General features: G+C 42.9%; 1 protein-coding gene across 4 annotated transcripts in view; it reads right to left on the bottom strand.

Annotated features, from left to right (window-relative positions):
* Positions 1 to 241: 241 nt before the first annotated feature.
* Positions 242 to 26503, bottom strand: part of WDR7 (WD repeat domain 7) — a 211299-nt gene continuing 185037 nt past the window's right edge. For all 4 annotated transcript variants that reach the window (XM_081881350.1, XM_081881351.1, XM_081881349.1 and 1 more), the window contains 2 exons: positions 4213 to 4317; positions 242 to 508 (listed from right to left, as the gene is read on the bottom strand). In XM_081881350.1, the coding sequence (XP_081737476.1) occupies positions 305 to 508; positions 4213 to 4317 (309 nt within the window). In that variant the 3' untranslated portion in view covers positions 242 to 304. The remainder of the gene's footprint in view (positions 509 to 4212; positions 4318 to 26503) is intronic.

A 26503-nucleotide genomic window follows, 5' to 3' on the forward strand; every position in this document is an offset into this window, starting at 1 on the left:
TCGCAACCCGAAGAAGCACAGCTGCGTTCTCATGGTTCTTATTCTCCCTACGGATAAAGGGGAAAACCCTACAATGCTGGCATAACTGCTGCAGGCTGCTGAGTTTGGTACGTGTGCCTCTAAGTCAACAGCAAGGCTTCTGCTGTAGGGAAGCAATTTCCCCTGGCCAATCTCGCTGCGTTACTGGTGCGGACCCTGGCGTGGACCACCTGGTGTCAAGATCGCAATGAGGGAGATGAGATTTACAGGGGGTTTCCAAACAAAACTGTATTGAGAGCAAGAAACAAAAGCAGAACACCTGACTCTACACCACAAATCGGTGCTCTTTGCCGTCGTGGGCCATGAGAATGACATTGCGATTGGAAGTCCAGATGAGCCTGGCCAGTCTGAGGGCATTGTGGGAGCCTGGCGATGCAGGTTGGACGGGGGGAACCTGATATGTTTTAATGCAGCGAAGCTGTGGTGCAGAATTCAGCATCCCGATACTTCCCAGAAGAGAGGTGTTCATCTGCCATTAGGGGATAAAAAAAAGAGGACCAGTCAATCAGTATCGAAATCCAAAAATTTGTTTATGGAGAGCACAGCAGTGTAAAATGTGCAGAGCACCCTGTAAGAGCTTAGGGAAGTTGTTTGATTATACTTCCTGGTGATAGCAATACGGCTTTAATTGGAGTTTCTTTCCATTCATTCTGAACCAATAGCCACTGAGAATCCATAAAAACGTTGTGAGCATCCCTGATGAAGTTGCATTATGAGTACCATGAGAAACATGGCCGATCCTTCATTTTTGCTTTTTTAAAGAGAGGTTCATAAAGGCTATTTAATTAGAGCTCCCGGGTGGCGCTGTGGGTTAAACCACAGAGCCTAGGACTTGCTGATTGGAAGGTTGGCGGTTTGAATCCCCGCAACGGGGTGAGCTCCCGTTGCTCGGTCCCAGCTCCTGCCAACCTAGCAGTTTGAAAGCACATCAAAGTGCAAGTAGATAAATAGGCACCGCTTCGGCGGGAAGGTAAACGGCGTTTCCGTGCGCTGCTCTGGTTCACCAGAAGCGGCTTAGTCATGCTGGCCACATGACCCGGAAGCTGTACGCCAGCTCCCTTGGCCAGTAAAGCGAGATGAGCGCTGCAACCCCAGAGTTGGTCACAACTAGACCTAATGGTCAGGGGTCCCTTTACCTTAACCCTTTAATAAATCATTTTAAGGGCAATTTTACAGATGTATCTAGAATTTTACACTTGAAAATGTTGGAGGCAACTTGAAAGAAACACACTTCTATATGGAAGAGAACAAACCCAAAGCCTGCCTGTGTTCTATGCCAATTTTCTTTTTTGCAAAGTTCAGCAGTCAAAATGCAATGGTGGCAATTCACAACTTGCCCTACATCCTAATTCAGAATTCAGTGCAAAGCTACCTCCCTCCAATGATGCAAAGAGGGAAGTTTTTTGTAGACAGGAAGCTGCATATACTTACTGGAACCTACATGCCTTACAACGGACAGGGTCAATAGTATTTTGCTGGAAAAATCCCAACCCCCCCCCATTTCCAGAGAGAACTGCTGACTCAAACTTTGTTTTAAAATGCTAGTTTTTGAAGATGAGCAATTGCAATATTAATTGAGCTCAGACCGTCTTCTGTGACTGTGTGCATTTTAAACTGTTGCAGCTGCACAGCCTAGTGATGGAAACAATCCTCTCTGCCGAATGCAGCTTTCTGAATTTAAAAAAGTTGCATTTTTGACCCTATATATTTTGATTAGGGGTGGGGGGAAAGCAATAACAGGCAACAGCTTCTTTGTAGCTCCATCCATTCCATGGGCAAAATATAAAGGGAACAAACCTTTAAACATTGGAGCTTCTAATTCACATGATAACTGGTCAATTTGCATTGCTTTGTTTCACCTGTGATGTGCTTTAAAAACAAGGAAATAAAGCAAAAGCCCTGTATCGGTGAAATCTGCTAAACCCATTAGAAACTTTGAATCTGCATAGAACAGGTGAGATGGCGGCCTCAGCTGCATGTCTGAGACTTTGACATATGAAAACCTTGGCACATCCTAGGACGTTTTTAAGATGTGCTATTGCCGATACCATGTTCTGAATTCTGATCAGCGCAACATAGAAGCCATTACTTTTTCCCTGGACCTTCTCAGCAGCAGAATGGTGTCAGAGAGTGTAAATCATGGCATCTGTAGCAGGGAGCATGCAAGCCCCACTGACATTTTCACAATTTAAATCATCTTGAGTAATAACCCTTTTAAGATGACTAATGTTACTGATTTTCCTGCATTAATAGTAGTACTGAATAGACCACTGGGGGTGGGGGAGGAATCACTAGTGAACGAGGTCACATTTTAAAATGCAACGTGTTGGCTCATCTTAACTCTTTATGTTAAAGCTGTCTTTTTGTAAAAAAGAAAGAAAGGAAGAAACAAGGGGTGGGGTGGGAATTAAACAGAGCAGTTTATGTGTCGAAGCACGTGCCTGTATAGGAATATTGTCCCTGCCACCCCCTGCAATCTTAGATGATCATGTAAAACATCTCAATCAATACGTCTGATTGCTTTCTAGAACTTCCCATGCAACTCAACTAAATATATGCAAGTGATGGAAGAGCGTTTTTACGGTTCTTATTCACTGCTTCAGAAATCGCACACTGTATGATGATGGAGAATAATTCAATACTCTTTAATGACACATACAGTTATCATTGAATGACATGCAGAAAGCCATGGTAGATTAAAAATATATACTAATAGCTGATAGTTACAGGAATTTTACAAGGCAAGGAAGCAATCATTCTGCTGTCAGAGCTTTGTCCAGCTCTCTTTTTCCCCTGCACAGATATCTGCATACGTAGGCGGCAATTCTAAACAAAAGGCACTATCTTCCAGAAAGATGTCACTCTTGAACGCCACTCAAATGAACAGGACCTGCTCAACTGTGCAGATCCTATTCATTTCAAAGGGGGGGGGGGGCGGTTGTGCAGGAGAACTTTCCGGCAGGCTGTGCCCAAACTTACTTGCAGGAAAGTAGACTCATTCAACATTCACAATACTTTTGACCATGGGTGCATTGGAAACATGAGGGAATGTGGTGTCATGGCTCCTCTCTGCTGAGACAGATGGAGGCTGCAGGTCAATGGCTGCTTCCTAGGCTGAATCTACCCACCAAACTACAGCTCTAGTGGACCCCAAAGTCTGCCTCATCTGTTGAAGTGAATGGGGAACCCCCACACCCTTTGCAGTTTCTGTTTACACAGCGGCTCTGGATCAGAAGGATGGATTGAAAGACTGCACCAGGCAATTTTGCAAACAGCGTGTTTGAATTGGTTTTCTTCTTTAATAAGGAAGAGTATATATATCTTTAAATAAATATTGTTAACTTGGAAACTACACATTCCCATGGAATTGCCTCTGTTCCTGTATTTTCCGGATTAAAATGGGGGAGTTGGTTTTATCCAATTCTGAGTGTCACAACCAAAAGTTGAGGAGGCAAAAGGAGATACGTTCGTTGGCTGTCAAGCTGTTATGGAATATTCTCCATGTGGAAGCTAAGCAAAGGTTTTGAGTTATCTTTTTTAAAAAAACCCTCAAGTGTCTGAGGCTCAGCTGATTCTTGGAGGCACATGAGACTATCAGAAGAGGCTTTCCTGGTATTTACTCTTGGAATTTGATGGTTGTGGTGTCCTTTGGATGTTTCATTACAGAGGTCTGAGAAGCTCTCTTTACTGACTTGTCTGCTGAGGAACCTCTTGCTTGTGTGCTATTGAACCCGTGTGCATTGAAGAAGGTTCTCAGACATATTATAGGGTGTACTAAGTTCACACAGAGCTCTTGAAAGGCCTTTTGAACCTCCCCCCTGCACTGTATGAACTGAGAGTGTACTCTTGAAAATATCCAACGTCCCCTTGTGGCTATAACACTGGAAGGGAATATTGGTCCTTGCAGACTGCCTGTCTGATAAGGAGCCTCATCTGCCATTACTAATGTTCTCACTGGGGAACACCTGATAGGCTTCCAAGCAACACTAGGTTTTCCCAGACTGCAAACTTTAAAACCCCTGGGATTTTTTTTTTTTAATAGCAAACAATGGGGAACTTCAGACTATGTCTGCAGTACCCACTTATGAGACTGGCAGACTCAGAATATAACAGTTTTGAAAAACAGCCCTACTCAAATATGAGACAAAGAAGTGTCACACGCATGAAACATACCTGCCAGAAGGAAATGTGACTGTCTGTGTTGGAGTAAGTGGCAAGATAGCGTCCATCGGGAGCAAAAGCCACGGCTGTTATGGCTCCTTTATGGCCGTGGATGGTCTATAAAGAACAAAAAGAACCATGATATACAAAATTAGTCAGCCGGCACCAACTATAGTAACATTTGGATTAAAAGAGGATTTCAAATATACACCAAACATATAGTTCAGACACAGGCAAACTTGGCCCTCCAGATGTTTTGAGACTACAACTCCCATCATCCCTAGTTAACAGGACCAGTGGTCAGGGATGATGGGAGTTGTAGCCCCAAAACATCTGGAGGGCCGAGTTTGCCTATGCCTGATATAGATTGAAGGCCATTATAACTTCGGATTTCCAAGGGAGGTTGCTCTTATGAAGACCAAACTAATAGTTGTGATGTGCAACGATAGCACTTTCCCATGGAAAGAATCTGTTAGCATTTCACTCCTCCGTTGCTGGATGTGTGGTTGTTACATCACATGTCAGTGTTTACTTTCTAGGTTGGTGTGCACTGGGACTGATTTGTGAACGTTTCTTCAGTGCTTCATCAGGAAGATGCCTGGAGAGGTCTGTCTCATTCCGGGGGCTACGTATGCCCGACAGAATCAGACCCATTTCCTTTTCTGAAATAAAATTAAGCTGGAAGAGCTAGCTAGGCAAAAGTGTTCCTGTATAACTGGGCCTCTGGCTGGTTAAAGAATCCACGGCCTTCTGTGTTCAACTCTTACCCTAAGAAAGAGCATAGCTGCCCATCCTTATCTCTTTGAGAGCACTCCACACTTCCCACCTCACTGCTGCAATGCTAAACCACCACCAGCAGCATCCCACAACAGAACAGGGTGAATTATCCAATGTTGTCACTGGGGGTGGTGATGTCTGGCACCAAGTAAGACAGGGCAAGATATTCTGAGCTCTGTGTAGCACTACATGTTCCTCTTCCCAGCTCATCAGAGCTCTGAATGCACCACACATCCCTCTCTCACGCACGCACCCGCTATACTCTCCTCCTTCAAAAACGAAATTAAAGATTGGCTCTGTTCATGCACTGCTGAGGGGAAGTCCCCTCGCTTCTTTTGCAGCAAACATTAAGCAGGGCACAGGGATGATTCGGGCTAACATGTCGGGAAGCAATATATGCATGATGGTGTCTTCCCTCGACGCACAGAGGGTTCTTTTGACCTATTCTGCAGGCTGACCTTTCTGCCGAGTGGGTCAACTGGCTGTGGAGAGAATATCCGTGTAGGGCTCTTAGCAGACGGCGTGATTTAAAGAACTAGTTATATTCCTACGGCGATCCCTCTCTTAACCCACAATGAATACCTAGAGTTTCCTAGGCTACTTAAACAAGTGCGACACCAGGAAGAAAATTTATGCAAACGCTAAAAACAAAACGGAACAGAGCCGAAAGGGACTGTACTTCATGAAAGTTGCACCCTCAGGTGTGGGCCTGTGCAACTGACGTTCGGTTTAATCTATGCCGATGCATGTGGGGAATGAGTGACAAGGAATAAAGAAACAGAGCAATTCTCCCCAATGTTCAAAGCAGTTGCACATATTTCCCCTCAATAATTCTTACAGTAAGGCTGTAAGGTAGGTCAGCATTTTGATCTCTTTATCCCATATAAAGAGCCGAGGAAGAAAGAGAGAAAGAGAGAGAGGGAGGACTCTTTGCCTTAGGATATTCAATGAGCGTGTGGCTGAAGGGAGAGCCAAACACATTCCAGCTCATTATCTTATCTATCACACAATACTGGAAATTAGTTTGTATCCAACTTATTATCTTTCAAGGAGCTTCTGGTGGTAAACGTTAACTCTCATCTCCTCTTGTTTTATTTTCAACAACAACCCTGTGGAGTAGTTTAGCCTGAGAAACGGAATGGAGACTTGAACCAGGATCTCCCTACTTTGCCGGTACTACTACTACTTCTTCTTCTTCTTCTTCTTCTTCTTCTTCCTCTTCTGCTGCTTAAAATTTGTATACCATCCTATACCCATGGGCCTGAGGGTGGTTACAACATAAAATCTCAGTATAAAAACACAAACACATAACAAAAACAAAAACAACCCAATACAGTGGTACCTCGGGTTACATATGCTTCAGGTTACAGACTCTGCTAACCCAGAAATATTACCTCGGGTTAAGAACTTTGCTTCAGGATGAGAACAGAAATCGTGCAGCGGTGGCGCAGCGGCAGCAGGAGGTCCCATTGGCTAAAGTGGTGCTTCAGGTTAAGAACAGTTTCAGGTTAAGAACAGACCTCCAGAACGTATTAAGTTCTTAACCCGAGGTACCACTGTAACTCCCTGCTCCCCAACACATTTTTGAAGGCCGCTGGATGTCAATCTGCCAAGGGCCAGGTGCCTAAAGGTGCATAATGAAAGACAGCAGGGAATGTGGATATGGCCAGATGCAAGCCACATGTGCACAAACATTGGAGATGCATTGGGGAGGCTTCACAACATGGGCATCTCAACGGACTACTTGCGTGTCTCCTTGCATGCATTTTGAAAAATGCAGCAACGGGTTCTGGTGTGCAGGGTGCACCTATGTGGAAGTGTATCCCCACATTTCATCAAGGAAACAGAGGTGCTACACCAGGGGTCAGCAAACTTTTTCAGCAGGGGGCCGGTCCACTGTCCCTCAGACCTTGTGGGGGGCCGGACTATATGTTGCCATGATTATGATCCACATTTTTGGTAAAAACCCTTATTGGGACCAACCCCAACATTGCCCAAATGTGATTTTTTTGGGGGGGGTGTTCCCCCATACACCCACGCAGCTTCCTTTGCATTTTACGCATTGACAGTTATTATTTCTCTTGTAAGGTGGGGTGGGGGCTGAGGTAAATGTGCCATTCCTGTCAGCACTGGAAAGCGTGTGCGCATGCGTGGGTGAAGGGAAAAGCCGTTGGCCATGCTAAGTCAGGCTGGCGCCGCTCAAGCAAAAACGTTCTTTTCCGCGTGTGAGGGAAGACGAGGCAGCGGCGGCTATTTACCTTTCCATGGCTTACACCGTGTAGCTAACAAGTGGCCTCCCCAGAGAGTGCATAACTGCTTTGGAGTGCAGCTGCCCAGGCGTTCCCCGCTTCCTCTGGTGGGGAGCACCACCAACACAGACAACGGCGGGTGTCGCTCCTGAGGCACCTTTGAGCCCCTGCCACAGCAACTCCCCTTCCTGAGGTCAGTTGCCTGCAGCTCCATGGTGGAAATCCGAACTCTGGCTCCTTTCCCCTACTCCCCACCCTGGAAGAAAAGATTGCTGCATATGCATGATGGATGGAGAAGGGGCTTGTCTTGAGCAGCCACCCGCCTCACTTTTGACCCCCAAACCTGGCTGAGTCACATCGTGCGTGTGCGCTATGCTGGCTGCCTGGATTCCCAGACCGTCCGTGGGCTGGATCTAGAAGGCAACTGGACCTGATCCGGCCCGTGGGCCTTAGTTTGCTGACCCATGTGCTACACAGACATAAGAATCTGCCTTATTCGAAGCCGAACCATTGGCTCATCTACTGTAGATTGTCCCCCAGCAGTTCCTCGAGTTGCCAGGGTCCGGCCCATACACAGGCAACTCCTGTGCTGGAGTCCTGAGAGACAGCCTTCCCTCTAAAGCAGCCTTTCTCAACCTGTTGGTCCCCAGAATTTGTTGAACTACAACTCCCATCACCCCTAGCTAGCAAGGCCAGAGCTCAGGGATGATGGGAGTTGTAGTCCAACCACATATGGGGACCCACAGGTTGAGAACCGCTGCAAAGCTACATTAGCACTGCTGCAACTTAGTTATCATTGTTTTGACAGACACCACCATCCTATGGCTTGTTTCAGGAATTTGTGCCTAACAGCCAGACCGCAGAATTGATTAGGGCTGTCACATTCACAAGCCTTGTGCTGTTACGTTTTATTAGAACTTTAGGTAAAGGGGAGATTTCTGCTGCTTATGACTGATTTAGGAAGAAGCCTTCATATACTTTGAGGCTTCCCCTTCCCCACCCCGTTATGCAAATTTGTTGCAAACCACTTTGAAGATTGGGATAAGAGAGAATATGTAACTAATCTCTTTCCTGCTGCCTAGAAAACTGTCCTGCCCATCTATATTTTTGTCTGTAGAGTTTGTTTTGCAAGCTTTTCTCCTTACTTGCCCCTTTGACAGCAGAAAAGCTCTTGGAACGAATGCTGCCAGTTCACAACATTCTACGTAGACTTTTAATTCCAGGGCTGTGGGTTCGAGCCCCACGTTGGGTGAAAGATTCCTTCACTCCTTCCAACTCTACAATTCTATGATTTCAAGTTCACTCAACATAAGCTGCAGCACTTTTACCCAGCCCTGGTGCCCTTCAGATGTTTTGGATGACAATTGCTGGCATCCCTGGTCACTGGTCTTTCTGGCTAAGGCTGATCTGATCAGAGCTGTGCCAGCTTGGGAGAGGCTAACCTGTGGCACATAATTAGAACCACTGCCATAAATACCATATTTTCCGCTCCATAAGACGCACTTTTTTCCTCCTAAAAAGTAAGGGGAAATGTGAGTGCGTCTTATGGAGTGAATGGCGCTGCGCAGAGAGGGAGAGCTGCGCAGCGCCCCTTCAGCGATACGCCTGTCCTGCGAAGCTGGAGGAGGAACACAAGGGAGTCCTTCTGTTCCTTCTCTAGCTTTGCTGAAGGAGCGCTGCGCAGTTCTCCCTCTTTGCGCAGCACCCCTTCAGCGATGCGCCTGTCCTGGAAGCCGGAGGAGGAACAGAAGGATCTCCTTCTGTTCCTTCTCCAACTTCGCTTGAAGGGGCGCTGTGCAGAGATGGAGAACTGCACAGCGCCCCTTCAGCGACATGCCTGTCCTGGCTTCTGCCTTAGCCGCACGCAGCCTCTTTGGCCAGGGGGAGCCTTCATCCCGCTGCCCGCCCTGAAGAGGCTTGGCGTGGTTATCCCAGAAGCCAGATCCCTCTTGCTGTTCTGGCTTCTGGGATTCAAATTTTTTTCTTCTTGTTTTCCTCCCCCCCCAAAACTAGGTGCGTCTTATCGTCTGGTGCGTCCTATAGAGCGAAAAATACGGTAATGATAATAAATAATGATAATGCAACCGACTCATGTTGCCTAATGCCGGTGCGTGCATAGTTTTGGAACAGCAAACTTAACTGCACAGTATGTCCCTGACAAAAAAAAGGTTTATAAAATAATAAAATGCAGTTCCCATTGTGTTATTGAAGATCTAGGGAGGAGACATGGAAGCGCACAAGCCCTCTGAGCTGTCTCTGAGCACAGACTCTATCAGTGCAGCCATATTATGTGTCCTGAGCTCATGGAGCTTTGACAACAAAACTCCCATGATTTGAGATAGCTGGAAAATAAGCCTGCAAGGCGGCAGCTGGGACCCAGATCCATAAGTCCCTGCCTCACACAAAATGGTTGTTTAAAAAAGCCCAAGGAAGCATCATGAGAATTGGCCTCTACTTGCAAACACCAGGGGAGCCTCAGCATTATGTTTGTAGCGAAGGCTTGAACTTGATTAAGTCTGACATCAATTCACTTCTCCAGAAACCCCACCACTATGTGCTATCCAAATAGGTGCAGGAGGATACAGTGGAAAAACAGTTTTTCTTGGATGGCTTGTCTACAACCTACGATTTTGAGAATTGTGGGTTTACACATATCTCATATCATAGGAAAACAATGCTTCCTGCAAAAGATTTCAGAAACATGGTCCTGCCAGACTCTCAGATCTTTCAGGGCCAGGTTTAATACCCTGAAATCCCTAAAACCAAAAGGGTAAATCTTCAGTTTAAAGTACTCCCCAAGGCTGATTGCCAGAGAGCAAAGCTGCACTAAAATAGGAAAAAGCAGTCAATGATAACCAATTGCAGTATCTGCCCGCGGTACTTCACAAACAAGACACACTGGCTTCAGTGCCTTATGTAATCTCCACTATGTAATGATAAGGAAAACTAAAAGGCCGATTAGTTATGGGGTTCAATATTTTGGCCATCATATTCCTCAGCACTTAACAAGCAATTAATATTTGCCAATGAAAAATGTTTGGGTAATTCAAAGGTGAAAATCAATACTGCTAGCAAACTTGTTGCACTCTTGGCCACTGACAATTTATCCAAATAACTACAATCCTTAAGGGAGCCAAATCGCTTTGATGTTTTAATTTATGTGCTTTCCTTGCAGATGCTAATCCTTTAAAAACAGATTTCCCTCTCCTCGGTGTAATTCAGGGTGCACTTTGCAGGGCTCACTCTTATTTATTCATCAAATAAACAAGTATGTGCATGCATCCACGCAAAGCCTTGCATTTGAATCAAAAGCATTTCTATATACTGGGTTTTGGTGGGCAAAGGGCAGCGCATTTCTGAAATAAAACCTGTCCGGGAGGATGTATTTAGCAGCAGCTTACAAGACGTATGATTGGCACTTAGCATCTGTGAAAGGTTTGTGTTTATTAATGCAGAAAACAAAAAATCAGTAGCAGCAGAGAAGAAAATATAGGGAAAACAAACCTTTTGCTCTGCCAATTGCTCTACAGTGTGGGGACGGGACCCAAAGTTCCTTATTGTTATTTAGTTATGTTTAATCTGAAAGCCTTCCTAACAAAGAGTTCTCTGAGCAACTCTCAGAATAAAAAATAAGTAATAAAAAATATAACAATATGACAAAAACACCGTAAGGTGAGGGGGGGAAATCGCCTTGAAAGATGACAGAATTCAAAAACCAACAGAGCTAGAATAAAGTTTAAAAGCTACAACATGATTGTAAAAGGCTTGAGACAATAAAAACGGAATTTGCTTGGCACTGAAAAGATACTAAGGAGAGCACTAGGCGGGCCTTTCTGGAGATGGCATGCTACAACTGGGGTGCCAACACTGAAGAGGCCATTTGATACCTCATTTGGCAGCTGTACTCTAAGGAGGGCTTAAGAAAAAAAGATGTCAGAGTCTAGGTGGGAAGAGGTGATCCTTCAAGTTCTGACTTCTATACTGGGAGTCCAAGGCAGGCTAGTCCATTAAGGCAGATAGGGCTCTGCCCCACCAATCTCAGTCTGCCCAGGATGTGTTATTGCCTGTCAGTTTCCTTCTCCTTTGCCCCTGCAATTTGGCAGGGAGGATGGCGACGAGAATTAGTTGACTCTGCCTGTTGCTAGTGCCAATTCCACCTGCCGCCTGTCTCCTGCCTTCTTAACAGGCACCAGACAGCACCGTCATCAGGTATGGATAATCCATTGCCAAGGCAAATCTTTACTTGCATTCTTATTATTTTGTTGGAAGCTGCCCAGAGTGACTGGTGAAACCCAGGCAGATGGGTGGGGTATTAATAATAATAATAATAATAATAATAATAATAATAATAATTGCATACCAAGCGCTATGCTGAGTCAAACCATTGAACTGTCTCACAATGATTTTAAAATAGAGATGTATCGTGATATCACATGGGACCCCGGGGCATTTGTGCCACTGAGACAACATATGTAAGATGAGATCTGGAATAAATCGCAAAACGTTATGTACAATGAACAATTAGATATAATAATAAGGCTGGGGTGTGAGATTAGGGCACCCTTGGAGCAAAGAAATCAGGACTTGACTCCTACAACAAAAATAATTTACGGAATTCGTTGCCGTGAGATGTAATGGTGGCCACTAGCTTAAGAAGGGATTAGACAAATTCTTGGAGGATAAATCTATCAATGGCTATTGGTCACAATAGCTGTATGAAAGATCCATGTTCGCAGGCAATTTGCCACTGCATACCAGTGGGAGAGGGTTGTCAGACATGTTAATTGTGCTTTTCGAAAAGCGCAGTTAACAAGGGCACTTTTATTTTAAAGGAAAGGCGTGGGCTGATCCTGTACTGCGCTCCTGATTATTTGTTTATTAACTGGATTTATACGGCACCCAGTAACCCGGTTCTCTGCTGCATTGACAACCCCATAACATGATACACAAGTCTTTAAGGTGCTACAGACTTTCTTTTGTGGGGTTCATCAAGGCTGCATTTCATCAAGTAGCTCCAATTAACATCTAATAGGATCCAAGTATATGGCAACTGACAAGCAATCTCCACCGCACCAATTCCATCAAGCCATTACAGACCTTTCAAAATGAACTGGAAAACTACGCTAACCATTTGCGGACATCAAGGAGATCTGCACAGCTAATGTAATTCCGTGTATACACAGAGCTGTCCTGATTTTCCTCTATGGCTACATCCCCATGTGTTGTGTCAGAGAGGCCTCAATATTCATGCATGCATTTGTAGAGCATGTAAAAAAACAACAGCGATGAAAGACAACTAAGGAAGGACACAGTAGAGTTTTAGAAAATGCACAGTGCAGTGCCCAGTAGCCAAAGTGGCACCCCCCATCCCAAAGCTTTGGACTGCAACTCCCATAATCCTTGTCAGGAGCTTGTCCTACTCTCGAGTAGGACCCTGGCAGAGACACATGCCCGACTGGCATGTTCTCTCCCTCCTGGTCGATCGTTCAGGAGCTTCAAAAGCTCTCTTCAGCCCGAACATCACAGCGACCGATGCCAACAGACACTGGCACACTTAGGGATCCGCAGAGTCTTCGCAGCTTGCGTAACAGACCTCAGCAACTCAGCATTTTGACTAATCTACTTTATTTACATATACAGTGGTACTTCGGGTTACAGACGCTTCAGGTTATAGACTCCACTAACCCAGAAATAGTACCTCGGGTTAAGAGCTTTGCTTCAGGATGAGAACAGAAATCGTGCTCTGGTGGCGCGGCAGCAACGGGAGGCCCCATTAGCTAAAGCAGTGCTTCAGGTTAAGAACAGTTTCAGGTTAAGAACGGACCTCCGGAACGAATTAAGTTCTTAACACGAGGTACCACTGTAACCACACACAGAACACTGCAACATGGCTCCCTCTCTCTCTAGCATCAGACAGCAAAGAGAAAAAGAACAACGGACAATAGTCCCACTTCACAGAACACAGTAACACAAACATCCTGTCTCCGTCACTTCCCACTCTGTGGAGTCAAAACATACACCGTCATGTGATAGACAACAATCCCATGACTGTAATCATGCAGCAGGAATTCTGATTTTCCTCTATGGCTACAACTCCATGTGTTGTGTCAGAGAGGCCCCAATAGTCATGCATGCATTTGTAGAGCATGTAAAAACACACACGATGAAAGACAACTAAGGAGGGACACAGTAGAGTTTTAGAAAATGCACAGTGCAGAGCCCAGCAGCCAAAGTGGCACCCCCCCACCCCGAAGCTTCGGATTGCAACTCCCATAATCCTGACCACTGGCCAAGCTAGCTGAGAATGATGGGAGAGGTGGTCCAACAACGTTTGAAAGGCACCATGTTGGCTAAACCTGATGTAGAGAATGGACCCTGTTTTCAGCATCCTTTAAATTTACCAGAACCAGATCCAGGATAAGACAAAACAAAGTACTTCTTCAGGTAACACATAACTTAAGGAACTGACTGCCGCAATATGTGGCAATTGGTCACTATCTCAAGAGGATAGGTCCAGCAACAGTGGTTAGCTATTCCATGTTCAGAGGTAATAACACTTCTGAGTACAAGATGAGGAGGTCTAACAATAGGGCAATACTGTTATTTTCATATCCTGCTTCTGTGTTTCACAGAACCATCTGGCAACTGCGGGAAGCAGAATGCTGAACCAGAGAGGCCCCTTAAGTATGACCCAGCAAGCCTTTCTTAATAGTCTTATGCTAAGAGTGGTGTCCAAAAGGTAAGGAATATCTCAGGGGAGCCAATAAGGAAAGACTGAATCAAAGTAATTAAGTTAAATATGGTTTCATTCTGACCTGAAGGCAAAATTCGTTCCTGATCACTAGTAGGAGGAATTGTTTGGGGCACAGCTTGAATCATCAACATCATCATCATCAATGGATCAATCCTGCCTTTGAATGGTTTGTTTTCTTCAAAATATTTTCAGCACTTCACCCCCAAATCCCTTCCTGAGTTGTGAGAGTCCATCAGTTTCTTTAATGTAAACAAGACATTCCCACCTGTAATTCCTGGTTAAAAGTTATCCTGAAGTAATGTTATTAGCAATTTCTTCATGCAAAGACCACTTTCTCAACCCTTCTCTGCACGGAATCTAAAAACACAACCTCCAGAACTAGGGTTCTTTTACTTTAGGGTTAACAGAAGAATTGAACTGGAACTCAGTTTTTGATCTTTGCTTATAAAATAATAATAAAAATAAATAAGATTATATTGACGACCATTGGCAGAGACAGGATACTGGGCAATATGGACCACTGATCTGACACCATTAGGTCGTCATGCAGCTTTCACGTCAAAACATGTTTACATGCATCTTTAAAACACATTCCATGCTGCAGGACACAATTGCTTTTGTTCAGCATGTGCCTGGCCATCTCCATACTTCGCATGATCACTAAGGCATTCCACACATTATGTGGTTTGGGAGAAGTACGCAGAAGACAGGAAACTGCAGCCAATCATGTATTTGCTATATGTGTAGTTAATAATTTTAGAGGTACGTAAAAAACAAACCCACCCTTATGTATGAGCCAGTAACTTTGAGACTTTTTCATGTACTCAGGCATATGTCCTTCAATTCAAATTGCATGCTTATGTGAGGTATTCACATTAGAAGCCAGTATCTACATATCCTCTAAGATAATTTTACATTTAATGGTTTTACACTTTTCACAAAGATCTGCTGCAAGAGGCTTCTCCCAGTGTAAGTGAATATTATGAAAATTCAAAGTACACACCACTCCCCAAAGTGCCATTTTGCTCCTGAAGGGGAAAAAATACACATTGCTCCTACATGCATTTACTACAAATAAATCTCTTTTATTTCAGCTGAACTTCCTTTCCTATTGTGTTTCGCATTGCTGCCTCAGTATTAAGCTTTGAAAGGGTGGTAATGGTGGAAATCACATGCTTATGTTTTGAAATTAGTTTTCAACCTTCCCCACCCCCCTCAAAATGTCTCTCCATAAAAGCTAGATTCACACTAGATACATTTTTTAATGCGGACATACATCTTAATTTTATAATTTCCTAATGCTGTTATTTTGCATCAGCCACCACAAATTACTTTGTATTAAAACATAAAACTGCATGATTTGACAGCCAGCATACAAACAGAGCAGAAAGTGACCTTGAACAGCAGTGTATAAAAATACATTTATCACTGAAATGGCATGCTGGCTGTCAGTCAATATATGCCTCTCATTTGTTCAGAGGTTCTCCTGCTGTGATTCCCTCATTACAATTTGCTTTTACTTCCTGGGCAAATGACAAGCTGAAAATGAGGCAGCGTCTTTCTTGACCAAACTTAATCCAGAAAAAATTAGACAACAGCTGCAGCCATCCAAGTGTTACCGTGTGTTCCACAAAACGTTATCTAAAACATACTGTTTTATATACATCCTCGGTGTTACGCGATGCTAAACAGGAGAACCACCAAATGTGTCCCATATCCTCTAAACCCATCACATTTTATTAAGTTATTTACGCTGATCTCTTAAAAAAAAAAAATCAATGCAGCCTATTTTTCAAGCACGCCAGACATTTACAAAGATTTGATTTACATTCGCAGTTTAAGAGGCTCACGCTTCTTTTCTGTTTCAGATATTTCAAGATGACACTGCCAAAAATTAATATGGCAGTAAAGTCAACAGCACATTTTGAACAGTTATTCCTAATTAGGAGCACTCACCTCTAAGTGGATGTAGTTAAGGCCTGCCTCACAGATTACAGTAAGGGGCATAAAATACTTCATTGGAACAAGGGCAGCTGATATCCCTCTATGTGTAAACATGCAGGAGTGTATGGCTGGTGCTTATAAACTGATGCAACATCCTTTTTTTGTAACAATTCTTTGCTCCCCTAAAAGGCTAGCAATGCGTAAATAAGTAGGGATGGGCGAATCTGTCAGTTTCCCTTTCTCATTTCCCCAATCATTATTTCCGTTCTCCCCATTTCTGTCTAAATTTGAGATTTCTTCTTTTTATGATGGGGGGGGGGAACCTTCATGAAAATTCACACACACATTCATGTGTATTTCTAATATTAACCTTTCTGCACGTGATTTTTACACAGTGCGTGCATTTTTAAAAATAGTGGCCCCCCAACAAATAATATATTTCTGCAAATTATTTTTGTGAATATATACAGTTTTCTACGCACCTCTCACTAATATACACATTTTTTGGTACATATTCTCTAGTTGGAGAACTAAACGGCAAAATTCGGAAATGTTTACATTTCAGAGAAGAGCTGTGTGTTGCCGTTCCTGTGCACATTTTGGGAGAAGCAAATCTGGAACGTTCACACAAAAATGTGAAATATATCCCCCCTCTATGCCTAATAAGTAACCTTAATACAGAGAAAAGTAAAAAGAGATCAGTCTGCTTAAAGAAGCAGACATGGTGAGGCATAACACACAACTATTTCCTTACCAAAGAAGTAAGACTGCAGTACTAGTTCATTCCACACATTTTAAAATGAAGAAATATAATTATTATTTGCAAGCATGAGAGATGAATCTACCAAGGAGTATAATTATTATTTGTAAGCATGAAACATGAATCTATCCAGGGGAAATTTTAATCTATTTATAATTGTTATATTATTGCTTAATATTAAATTTTATGAAGAATTAACAACTGGCTAATGTGATGTTTTCCAAACTTTTTTTTTTTTTAAACAAAAAACTGTTTTGAAATATTACTCAGCAGGCACTTAAAACAGAAGCAAACAGAGAACCATGAAAACATTTGCACATCTTTAACTTTTTAGGAAGCGTTCTGTGCACTGCAAAATATAATACTGAGAATTGGCAAAACCCACACAATTTACTAGCAAAATGCATCCCATTCACCTAATCAGACGGATAATGATCTTGAATTTACATGCCCTAGCTGTTGTAAATCACCAAAGACTCCTTTTTCTTGAACCACCAATCCCACAAAATTGATGTTCATTGGAATGAATAGCTCAAGAGCATTTTATTCTTTTCTTTTTTAAAAATAAATAAACATGGAACAGAAACATGGTAATATACATGCTTATATGAGGCTTCATAATTCAAGCACATTATTCTTTATTGGAAACAGATGCCAGATAGGAAAAAATAATGTTAACCCACTTAAGCAACCAAGTGTATTGCACATAAAATCGTATTTCAGAGGCAGTAAGATTTTTAGTTTTGTGTCTGCACACTAGTCCATAAGCCTAGTTTATTATTGTCCATTTCTTATATAAGAGTCAAAAAGAATATAAACCAATGTGATTTACAGGACTGGAGAATGCTCTATATAAATTTAAACCACGGTTTAACTTACTTGAAGAGCATATCTGGATAATTTGTTGCTATCTTTACCTTGATCTTTTGATGGAGTTTAAGAAGGCTATAGGCATTTTATATTGTGAATTATACTGTATATTTTGAGTATTCTGTGGAAGTCATGGTATGTAAGAAATAACAGTAAACAGAAAAAGCACGTCAGTAAGTTGAAAATACAACTATTTCCTGAAATCAAGATCTTCTGCATTATAAGGACTTCAACAGCCTCACTATGGTCTTTGAGGATTGCGAAATATTTTTTTTTATTAGGATCGCCGAAGAATTGATGCTTTTGAATTATGGTGCTGGAGGAGACTCCTGAGAGTAATTATTTGGACCCAAATAATTATTTGGACCCAAATAATTACCGCCCAGTCAGTCTGACATCAATACCAGGGAAGATTCTGGAGCAGATCATTAAGCAAACAGTCTGTGAGCACCTAGAAAGGAATGCTGTGATCACCAATAGTCAGCATGGATTTCTGAAAAATAAGTCATGTCAGACTAACCTGATCTCGTTTTTTGACAGAATTAGAAGCCTGGTAGATGAAGGGAACGCAGTGGATGTAGCCTACCTTGATTTCAGCAAGGCATTTGACAAGGTGCCCCATGATATTCTTGTAAAGAAGCTGGTAAAATGCGGTCTTGACTATGCTACCACTCAGTGGATTTGTAACTGGCTGACTGACCGAACACAAAGGGTGCTCATCAATGGTTCCTCTTCATCCTGGAGAAGAGTGACCAGTGGGGTGCCACAGGGTTCTGTCTTGGGCCCGGTCTTATTCAACATCTTTATCAACGACTTGGATGATGGACTCAAGGGCATCCTGATCAAATTTGCAGATGACACCAAACTGGGAGGGGTGGCTAACACCCCAGAGGACAGGATCACACTTCAAAACGACCTTGACAGATTAGAGAACTGGGCCAAAACAAACAAGATGAATTTTAATAGGGAGAAATGTAAAGTATTGCACTTGGGCAAAAAAAATGAGAGGCACAAATACAAGATGGGTGACACCTGGCTTGAGAGCAGTACATGTGAAAAGGATCAAGGAGTCTTGGTTGACCACAAATTTGACATGAGCCAACAGTGTGACGCGGCAGCTAAAAAAGCCAATGCAATTCTGGGCTGCATCAATAGGAGTATAGCATCTAGATCAAGGGAAGTAATAGTGCCACTGTATTCTGCTCTGGTCAGACCTCACCTGGAGTACTGTGTCCAGTTCTGGGCACCACAGTTCAAGAAGGACACTGACAAACTGGAACGTGTCCAGAGGAGGGCAACCAAAATGGTCAAAGGCCTGGAAACGATGCCTTATGAGGAACGGCTAAGGGAGCTGGGCATGTTTAGCCTGGAGAAGAGGAGGTTAAGGGGTGATATGATAGCCATGTTCAAATATATAAAAGGATGTCACATAGAGGAGGGAGAAAGGTTGTTTTCTGCTACTCCAGAGAAGCGGACACGGAGCAATGGTTCCAAACTACAAGAAAAAAGATTCCACCTAAACATTAGGAAGAACTTCCTGACAGTAAGAGCTGTTCGACAGTGGAATTTGCTGCCAAGGAGTGTGGTGGAGTCTCCTTCTTTGGAGGTCTTTAAGCAGAGGCTTGACAACCATATGTCAGGAGTGCTCTGATGGTGTTTCCTACTTGGCAGGGGGTTGGACTCGATGGCCCTTGTGGTCTCTTCCAACTCTATGATTCTATGATTCTATGAGTCCCATGGACAGCAAGAAGATCAAACTTATCCACTCTTAAGGAAATCAGCCCTGAGTGCTCACTGGAAGGACAGATCGTGAAGCTGAGGCTCCAATACTTTGGCCACCGCATGAGAAGAGAAGACTCCCTGGAAAAGACCCTGATCTTGGGAAAGATTGAGGGCACAAGGAGAAGAGGACGTGATGGGTGGACAGTGTTCTCGAAGCTACAAACATGAGTCTGACCAAACTGCGGGAGGCAGTGGAAGACAGGAGTGCCTGGCGTGCTCTGGTCCATGGGGTCACGAAGAGTCGGACACGACTAAACGACTAAACAACATATATATTTGATATGCATTGTTACAATAAAATAATTTCATGGTTTATTTTTAAAGCCACATTTCCAACACAAAAGCCAGACGTTAGTTTCTGCTTAATTAGAACAGGCTTTGGGACCAGGCTCAGGACTGCAAGGACCTTAAGAGTAGAAACCTCCAAAAAATAAAAACAGAAGTAGAGAATTATTTAACGAAGAACTAAAACAAAATAAAAATGTTTCGGATGCAAAGAACAATCCAGCTACTATCACACGCTCAAGGCTTTGGGCAGTTAACTCCAGCTTGCATGGTAAACTGCTGTTGAAACTGATGAGACTTTCAAAAGCAACTTGTGATGAGGCATGGGAATCTGTCATTAAAAAAACCAAAGCATTCTGGTGGACACATGGGAAACTCTTGTGTGCCCTAAAACTGCTCTTTCATCCTTATCCACAATTGTGCATGTTCAAAGAAGCCTGTTGTCCAGTGCAGGTAATTCTAAAGCCAGTTATTTAGAAATTCTGCAAGTTTATAAAGCTCTCCATTTCAATTTGCCAATCTTTAATGGGAGGGGTTGAGGGGCCGGCACTGTGTTGAAGTGAGGAACATTGCTGCACAAGCAATTTATGCAGTTAATCTTTATATTAATGATGCGGCCAAAGATTAAAGTTATGATCTCCCGAGAAGGAAGAAGAGATAAGGTAAATGACCAGTCCTCAGCATCTAAGTGCCAAATGTCTCTCCAAATGTCCGCTTGTGGACATTATTCTGGAAACAAACAAACAAATGAAAAGGAAATCACTTGTGCATCTGCTTGTACCGTCCAAGCATTTCTGGGAACTTCTTTTTCAAGGATCAAGTTTGCAGATTGTCATGTTTCATGAAGACACTGCTCACGGCATAAGAGAAAGAGGTATTTGGCTGTAAATGTTCAGCACCACTTAACCCATAAGCTCTGGTCAAGTGTTTTCCCATAAAGCAGAATGCCATTTTATTTAGACAGCAATTCCAACCGTTTGCAATTAATCTCTTAGAGCAAATCAGTTTTCAAAGAGATATTCCAATAAATTTCGCCCTTAAAAAAAATCAATCTTATTTGTTTCCAACTCATCTTGGGGGAAGGAAGCATTTTAATTGAGCTCTCTTCTGAGCTCTAGAGGCAAGGATCAAACTAGGGCACTAGGATGTATCACTTGAATAAGCCAAGGCAAAGAGGCTGTTCTCGATAAATTATTTTTGGCTGAACTAAGGTTTTCTCTACTTTACATTACAGGGTTTTTTTTTATTTAAAAAATGAATTATATGAAGTGACCATGGGCTAAAATGGTTGGATATTTAAAATGGGAACTCTTAACCTTTGATGTCACGGACTCCAGGGTACCAAATGTGCAGAAATCTATTAAGTCCAAAATTAGATGAAATTTGCAATAATATTGAATTTACCGAACAATATGGAACTGCCAGAAAACCAGTGCCCACTTACTACCCACCCTCTTTAACATCCTTTGCCTGGTGCAAATGTGCCTCTATACCAGGGGTCACCAGGAGAACATATGGACCAGACTCTGGTGCTTACAGGGTCTCCTTCAGCACTGAAAATAAATTGCTAAGTTTGCTTGTTGTGTGTGTGTTTGTGTATATGTGGTGCCTACAGCAGTTTCTCCATCTTGCATATGTGCCCATGAGCCCCGAAAGGCTAGTGATCCCTACATTGGGAGATCTCTGTTTAATTACTATCATTCAAAGAGAAATACATCTTGTCATATTGAAAACTGTGAAAAGGTTACTTTTGTTTGCTCTTGCAGGTGCTGGTAATGATCAGTTTCAAGGACCTTTCTGGTTTCCTCTTCCTTCTAGTTCTTAATCTTTGAGAGTCACTCTTGGACTGGAAAGCAGTTCCCCTCAAACAGATAACTGTCCTCTGCAAAGTAGGGCATATGACCACCTTACTTCTAATAACAACTATTAGGGCTTTTCTAACTCTATAGGAAGCTCTGAGTTTTGCCCTGGGGGCAGGGGCAGGGGGAGAAACCAGATGTTTAGCGGCTTGTTATGGGTCGATCAATTTAGTCTGAAAGTTGAGACACAGAATCTTTGAATGTCAGTGGAGAGTATGAGAAAGGACTGAAGAGAGTTAGAATTGGTCCGCTCAAGCCCAGATCAGCTAAGGGAATGCATGCCATGATGAAAAAGACCACTTTGAAGGAGGAAGAAAAGAAAAAATGGACACTATCCTCCTTCACTGCTCTCCAGTCACCCACTCCCTGGCATTATAGCAATAAAATGTTAAGGTTTTGGACTGAGCCCTCTAATGCTATACAGTGGTACCTCTGGTTACGAACTTAATTCGTTCCGGAGGTCCGTTCTTAACCTGAAACCGTTCTTAACCTGAGGTACCACTTTAGCTAATGGGGCCTCCTGTTTCCACCACCACGCAATTTCTGTTCTCATCCTGAGGTAAAGTTCTTAACCAGAGGTACTACTTCCGGGTTAGTGGAGTCTGTAACCCGAGGTGTTTGTAACCCGAGGTACCACTGTATACTAGCACAGCTGGGGAAGGCCTTGGGGGTGCAGAATTTTTTTTAAAAAGAGGTGTCCTTCCTCCCGGAACGTAAGGCTATAAAAATCAGTAATAGCAGCCAGAGCAATCGTCACAATTCACTGAAAAGCAACAGCAAATGACTGGGTGTTTTTCATTTGTTTGTTTGCTTTTAAACCTTTTAAAATTGACCTCATGCAAACACATCGGTGAAGGAAGTTTCATCACTGTGGTAACATCACAGAAAAGGCCCCATCCTTGTTCATTGCCGGCTTTTTTCTCTTATGCCTGGAAAAAGACCTCTGAAGAAGATCTTAATGACCAGGCAGAATCATATGGAGACAGGCAGCCCAGTAACTCCTGTCACTCGCACCCCAACTGGAAACCACATTCAGTGGCTCCCAACATAATAAAACCACACCAAAACATAAGCTTCAGGTGATCTGCCAAGAAATTCTTATTTTGCTGGGGTCAGTGTTTGCACAGGTCAATGTCCTGTCTCCCCATTTTGGTGCCGGATTGTTTTCTCCTGCTCTTGGCTTTATTGCACACATGGGATTTTGGAAATTTTGACTTTCCACCCTGTGTTTTAATATTATGTTATGTTTTTTGGTCACTTTGAGCTTATTTTAGAAAGAAACAGAGTTATCCAAATAATTATAATTTATGGGTGACAATCCCGCATGGATTAGGATAGCGGCTACAAGTACAGCTTTTGTGAAACTTTTGTTCATTTATTTTAAATGTAAGTTACCCACCCTTCAGCACATTGTAGTGCTATGCCAGCATCTTTAAAAATCGCACATAGTAGAGGAGATGGTAGCTATTCTTTTATCATTACATATGACACAAGTGGCAAGCTTCCTAGTTTGGGGGGGAAAGATCAGGATATTTCATTTCATTTCTTTTAACGATCTTTTAATGTATCCAATGCAATGCAAATAAGTCATGATAAAAATGACTTAAAACAAACAACTGATATCAAATAAAGTAGAACATAATAGTACAAAATTAAAACTAACTCTCAAAATATCAACAAATAATAATTAAACGTAAATTTGCTCTCAACCATTACAATAAATCATTATCAAATTATAAATAAAAATAACAACAGAGTCCCAATATATAAAAGACCACAATACATTTAAAAAACCCCATGGAAAATGAGAACCACGTTGGCTGGGGGAGATGAGAGTTGGAATCCAACAATTTCAGGAAGGTCACAGGTTCCTCATCTCTATTTTAGTGGAGATCCTTAAAGACACCCAGTCCTTAAAACCACTAATATTATCATGCTGTTTTCTCTGCTTCAGGGTTTTTTTCTTCAAGCATACGGGGATGAACTGCACTCTTTCAATGTTGCCCTGGTACTTTCTGGATTGAAGATGGAAGCAATGGTGGTACCCACGAAGGCAGCCCAACTGACTGCCCCAGAGAACAACAGCAGTGCAGGTTTCTCACCTATCATATTGTTGTACCTGCCTTTTTTTAGAGGCTTCTTTTGGTGCAGCACTTGCACATTCTAGAGATGCACCCTTAAACGCTACCCCACCCCCCAAGAAGCTATTCGCATAATGGCTGTTTCTTTCCCTAAAGCCATCAATTAAGAGATTGCCACCCAATTACCACTAAAAGCTGCTTCAAAAATATTCACTCAGGAATCTGCTCCTGGAAATAAATAAGGTAGTTTGCTCCCCCTCCCCCATGCATAGCTGCCCATTGGACTGATAAGATTGAAATTGGCACCTTCTAGCTTGCTATGCTACTTGTGTAGCTCAGTTCCAACCCAGACACACTCTGCAAACAGCAGCTACATGAATAAGGAATTAGAAGTGTCAAACCAGAGTTAACTATTTAATTGAATCTTGCTACCTCGAAACGAAAACAATATGGAAGAGCCTGCCCCGAGCCGGTCTCCCACCGACCACATACATCGAAATCAAGGCTCTCTCCAACATGGAGTCCATTGGCAGGAAGAGAAGATGCAAAGCTGGCTTTGTTTCAGAAGTCACAAGGCCGTTTACACTCCCCATTTCAAAATGTGGAAATGTTAACGTAGGGCCTCCCTTGTGGTAGTAAGCAAATGCTAGTGGCTCCTTACAGAATCGGGCCCCAGGCTGCTTAGAGCACATGGAGAACCAGGCATGACAGAAAGAGAAGCCAATAAGGTGTTTGGGGTCTAAGAGAAAGGTGCTCTCCAACATCTAATGATCTCCATTGGGACAGCGCGCCACTGTGTTGCTGGAAGAGGAGCACAGTAAATACTGACATCAAGTTTTAAGCCTGGAATGATGATATTTGCAGCTTGTTGCTTTCTTTCTCTTTCTCCCTCTTTAAAAAAACACTTCCTTTGTCTGAAGCTTGTCTTTCGAATTTCTCACAGTTTAACCACTGCAGCACCTTTGAGGACAGCTGTGCATCTTCTGGTTATTTAAAGTACTGCACACAATGACAACAATAGACTACTTTTTAAAAGTATGCTTAAAAATCAATTATCAATAATTAATGCTAGCCTTCTTTTTCGGTGCTTGCTCTCTTGAAATGCTACATATGCCTTTATTGGGGGCAGGGAGAAGAGCTGGAAGCAAACTTTGCTCTACCAAGCTGAATTTTTGGCAGGGTGGGAATTAGGGTGCTATGCTTTAACAATCTATGCTCTCTCTAATCATCCCCCGAATTGATGTGATCACACACCGCCAACCTCAGCTTGTCTGCACTGCTAGCCCCTCCAACAGCTGTGTCATAAGGCACATCCACGTTCCCGCATTGCCGGTCAATACCATGCAATCTGCTCTTGCGTTGCGCAGTTCACGTACAGTAACGTGTCCCAAGGCATTTTGACAATCCATACAAGATAGCCCCAAAAGGCAAAACCTCAAATGAACTGGATAAAGCAAAGGAGAGAGGAAGGCGGGAGGGGAAAACAACAACTGTTTCAACCCCTCACATTAAAAGAGGAACTAAAGCATTGAGCGGGGGGAGAAACAGAGTCAGACCAACACCTGGCAGGAATGCTGTGCATTTTGAAAGGAAATGCCATTAAAAACAGTTAATACATGAAGATGCCGCTTAGCATTAGTTATTTGTTCAAGCAGCAAAAGGCATCCACACATTTCTACTTTCATGCTACCAAAATGTTTCAAATGGGATTTTTCTTGCATGCTGTAAATTACTTGGATTAATGTTTATCGTTTGATATGGGGATTAGAATCATAGAATAGAATCATAGAGTTGGAAGAGACCACAAGGGCCATCGAGTCCAACCCCCTGCCAAGCAGGAAACACCATCAGAGCACTCCTGACATATGGTTGTCAAGCCTCTGCTTAAAGACCTCCAAAGAAGGAATAGAAGATTAAAAAGGTTTAGTTCCATTGCAGCCTTCAAATGACCCTATATCCTCTCTTGAAAGGCCATTTTGTAAGACCCCACAGCAAGACCCTAAGGGAATTCACGAACATATACCTAAGGGTCTTGGTGTGTTTATGAGTGTGTAAGGCAGTTCTTCACCCAACACTTCCTTGCACTGTTAGAAATAATCAATTCCCAGAAGCGTACAAGTTTATTCATAGCAGTTTCTCTTGAGGTCTGTGCACATCTGCTCCCCAACTCCCCATGTTCACACACACATACTGTGGCGTTATAATTAATTTAACCCACATCACATGCCACTCTAATATACATTCAGAGGAGCTTACAGAGAGAGAAATGTAAACTAAAACAAGATAAAACCAATTTTATAAAATTACACAATGTAATGATGTGTTTGATCTAGATTTAATGGACAGAAAACTTCCTTCTCTCTACAGAAGGCTTTTGATTAAGCAGTGTGATCCAGCCTTTGGGGGTGGGGAGGTATCTTTAGACCCGAACGGAGGGCTTCAAGTTACAAGACAGGAGATTACAACTAAACATCAGAAAGAACTTCCTTATGGTAGGAGCTGTTCAACAGTGGAACGGACTCTTTCGGATGGTGGTGGACTGTCCTTCACTGGAGGTTTTTAAGCAGAGGTTGGATGGCCATCGGTCAGGGATGCTTCAGTTCAGATTCCTGCACTGCAGGGGGTTGGACCAGATGACACTTCCAATTAGGTCCCAATTTTACCATTCTATGATTCTCCCTCCTCCCATTGTTCATTCTGTTTGCAACCCTCCAAATCAATCAAAACCACAATCAGTGCCTTTGAAATCTTTGCACTAGCCGAAGCGCTGGAACATCTGATCAATTTCAAAACAACTGGGCAAGTGCAACCTAAAATGGGGAAGCACCAAAGCTCGGTGGTAGATCATCTGCTCTGAATGCAGGCGATTCCAGGTACAATTGCCAGCATCTCCAGGTAGGGATGGGAAAGACCTGATTCTGGAGGCAATACTGAGCTGGACA

The sequence above is a fragment of the Podarcis erhardii genome (assembly GCF_964252035.2).
Source record: "Podarcis erhardii genome assembly, chromosome: 11".
Taxonomy (NCBI): Eukaryota; Metazoa; Chordata; class Lepidosauria; order Squamata; family Lacertidae; genus Podarcis; species Podarcis erhardii.